The 3,468-nt window shown below is 60.8% G+C and overlaps 1 protein-coding gene across 1 annotated transcript; it reads left to right on the plus strand.

Moving 5' to 3' along the window:
• Positions 1 to 807: 807 nt before the first annotated feature.
• LOC123148564 (alpha-1,3-arabinosyltransferase XAT2) lies at positions 808 to 3,015 on the plus strand. The gene is made up of 2 exons (XM_044568000.1): positions 808 to 1,292; positions 1,403 to 3,015. The coding sequence occupies exons 1-2, from the start codon at positions 1,169 to 1,171 to the stop codon at positions 2,665 to 2,667; spliced, it is 1,389 nt and encodes a 462-aa protein (XP_044423935.1). The 5' UTR covers positions 808 to 1,168; the 3' UTR covers positions 2,668 to 3,015.
• Positions 3,016 to 3,468: the final 453 nt, after the last annotated feature.

Raw genomic sequence — 3,468 nt, forward strand, 5'->3', positions numbered from 1 at the left:
AAGGGAAAAACGACGGGACAGCTACTCACCCGGGCGTGCGGATGAGAGAAGAGAGAGCCTTTTCGTCCGGTCTCAAAACCATGCCGTTTTCCTCCTCTTTTCTCCTGTGCAGCCGTGTGAGGTGATGGATGGTGTGGTTGGGTTGCGTCGCGGGGGGCTAGCTCCGTACGAGCCCAAAGATGTCAAAGATGCGCCAGCGTTATATGTGAGTGAATGTGATCCGCATGATCACTCGAGACTTAACTGGCCAAGGAAAATGATTCCGGCGTAAGTCAATCCCTTCTGGTCGCCAGCGAGCGGTTGGGTAGGTTCCGGCAAACGCAAGGCAGCGCCAGACCACGGCCCTTGCCGTCTTGCCGGCGAGCAGAGCACGTGGGCCGCGGGTACGCGCACGGACGCCGCAATCACGCGCGCCGCGACCTGCGCGCCACGCCAGCATTTAGCATTTAGTTGGGCGGACGTAGTATGTCTGAAACGACGGCGTATGTATGATTACTGATTAGCCAGCTCGCCGGTTCACGCACGGCGGCTGCCGACCTCGCCGCCGCCGTGGAAAACCGCGTGCGTGGCTGCCGAACGCGCGTGAACGTTTGGCCGTCGTGCTCCTCCTGAGCTACAGTACAGCACGCCCGGCCCTTCTCTTCACACCGACAGTTGCCGTCTGCAAGTGACAGCATGTGCCGTGTCGTAGTCGTAAGATAAGGAGGAAGATGTGTGTTTCAGACATCAACGCGGCCTCGGAAGCTGCCGTGCTGTCTCCGGCGAAATTTATCTGAGTGGGCGACTGCATCAGCCGTCCGTCCCCGGCCAATCGGCGGCGAGGGGGCAGCGGCCAGTGGGTCGTTGGCCTGGGGCGGTGGTCCAGCATCACAGGAGCTAGTAGCCGCTGCCCTGCCCGCCGTAGTGGTTGCCGTGCCGGGTCCCTCAGGTCAGGTAGAGCCACACCCACCACGGCCGGCGCGCGCGCGACGCGAGCCCACCAACCAACCTCCGGGCCTGAACCTCCTCCGCGCGCTACATCGCCATCGCCTCCACCAACCACGCCTTTAATACCCTTGCGCCGCACAGCTCCCCCGCCCGCGCTGCGCTGTCGCTGCTGTGGCTTCCGGTCGATCCCCGGCCCGCCGTGCCAAGCCATCTCCACCTCCACCACCGGCGGGCAGGCGCCATGAAGCAGCCGAGGTCGCGGCAGGAGCCGCGCCGGATGGGCAACTCGGCCATGGTGGTCACCATGCTGCTCTCCCTCTGCGTCCTCACCTTCATCAAGGCCCGCTACTGCTCCACCCCGTACCGTACGTCCCTCCCCATTCCCCGCTCCATTCCCTCACCCGCCGATCCCTCCCTCCCTCCGCTTGCTTGCTCGGCTGATGCTGATTTGCTCGATGGGTGTGCGTGCGTGCAGCCAACAAGCCGGCGCCGCTGCTGGACCTGGAGGTGGAGATCGACGAGGACTACGACAGCAGCCGGTACAAGATCTCCGGCCCCATCGGGGAGGAGGAGTTCGACCCCAGCCGCCCCACCTGCTACAACACCAGCAAGCGCTCGGAGCGGTGCGCGGCCGTGGGCGACGTCCGGGTCGACGGCAACCACTCCAAAATCTACATCAGCCCGCTGGGCAAGGAGTGGCGCACCAAGCCGTACGCGCGCCGCCACGACGCCGTCGCCATGGACGACGTCCGCGAGTTCGCGCTGCTCCCCTTCGGCGGCGCCAACGACAGCGCCGTGCCGCCGCTCTGCACCAGGAACCACTCCGTCCCGGCCTTCCTCTTCTCCAGCGGCGGGTTCGCGGGCAACCTGTACCACGACTACACCGACGTGCTGGTGCCGCTCTTCACCAGCACCCACCACTTCGGCGGCGAGGTGCAGTTCCTGCTCACAGACATCAAGGACTGGTGGCTGGACAAGTTCACGCCGCTCTTCCGCCAGCTCTCCAACTACGACGTCATCGACGTGGACAACGACCAGGAGGTGCACTGCTTCTCGCGCATCGTCATCGGCTCCACCTTCCACCGGCCCATGGGCATCGACGGCACGCGCTCCCCGGGCGGCGAGACCGTGGCCGACTTCAAGCGCCTGCTCCGGCGCGCCTTCCGGCTCGACCGCGTGGTGGCGTCCCACGACGGGGCCGCCAGCCTCGGCAAGCCGCGGCTCCTCATCATCTCCCGCAAGTCCTCCCGGCGGTTCCTGAACGAGCGCGCCATGGCGCACGCGGCGGCGGCGGCGCAGTTCGACGTGCGCATCGCGGAGCCGGACAACCACACGGACATGCCCAACTTCGCGCGGCTGGTGAACTCGGCGGACGTGATGATGGGGGTGCACGGCGCCGGGCTGACCAACATGGTGTTCCTCCCGAGCCGCGCCGTGCTGCTGCAGGTGGTGCCGTTCGGCGGGCTGGAGTGGCTGTCCCGGGTGACCTTCAAGGACCCGGCCAAGGACTTCGACGTGACCTACATGGAGTACAACGTGTCGCTGGAGGAGAGCTCGCTCAAGGACCTCTACCCCAAGGACCATTTCTACCTGCAGCACCCCTACGACGTGCACAAGAAGGGCTGGAACGCCATCAAGACCACCTACCTCGACAAGCAGAGCGTCCGGCTCGACCTCGCCAAGCTCACGCGCACGCTCCAGCACGCGCGCAGCCTCCTGCCCTCCCCCTCCTCGCACTGACACTGAGTCCCTGCTTCAAGTTCGGTTTCTCCATGCTAGATTAGGCCTTCTTCTTCCTCCTCATCCTCTCTCTCCCTCCCATGTTTGGTTCACTTCTTGATTTGTTGTTGTGGTGGTGCCAAAGATTCATTTCTTTCTTTCTTTCTTTCTTTTTTCTGGGTAAAGGAGGAGACGAACAAGTTCTTGTCACGCATAGGCAGCAAAGTGTCCAAAGGTTAATTTACACTCTGTAAATTCGATTGATTGTCCCGACAACGCACACAGAGAAAAATGTAATTATTTGCCCACATGGGGAGTGTGTGATCCATCACTTTGCTACCATCAGAGAGAGACAGGGCATGTGAACAATTGAGTGTGATGCTTTTCTGGCCCCAAACTTGCTGCGTCATGCGTGCCCCCTCATTCTCAACAGTTCATCAGACATAATGCTTTCAATTCTGACCAGCTTCGGAGGCTTCGACTTTTGTATAGATTTTGGACCAGTTTCGTTGGAGTAGGTTGTAGCCTAGGGCAGTACTGTACTGTACCACAGAACAGAAGCCCTGTCGCTCTCCACACCCGAGGTTATCTGAAGAATGAAAAGGCTCTCGCAACATTTCAGACCAGCTTCAGCTCTGTATTTTGTACTGTACATACCAGCTTAGGGGCCTTCAGCTCTGTATTTTGTACAGTACATACCAGCTTAGGGGCCTTCAGCTCTGTATTTTGTACCGTACATACCAGCTTAGGGGCCTTCAGCTCTATATTTGAGAAAAGTTCAATTAGCAGCGACAGCTTTATATTTCAGACAAGCTTTGATTA

Source organism: Triticum aestivum, chromosome 7A, assembly GCF_018294505.1.
Source record: "Triticum aestivum cultivar Chinese Spring chromosome 7A, IWGSC CS RefSeq v2.1, whole genome shotgun sequence".
NCBI classification, from domain to species: Eukaryota; Viridiplantae; Streptophyta; class Magnoliopsida; order Poales; family Poaceae; genus Triticum; species Triticum aestivum.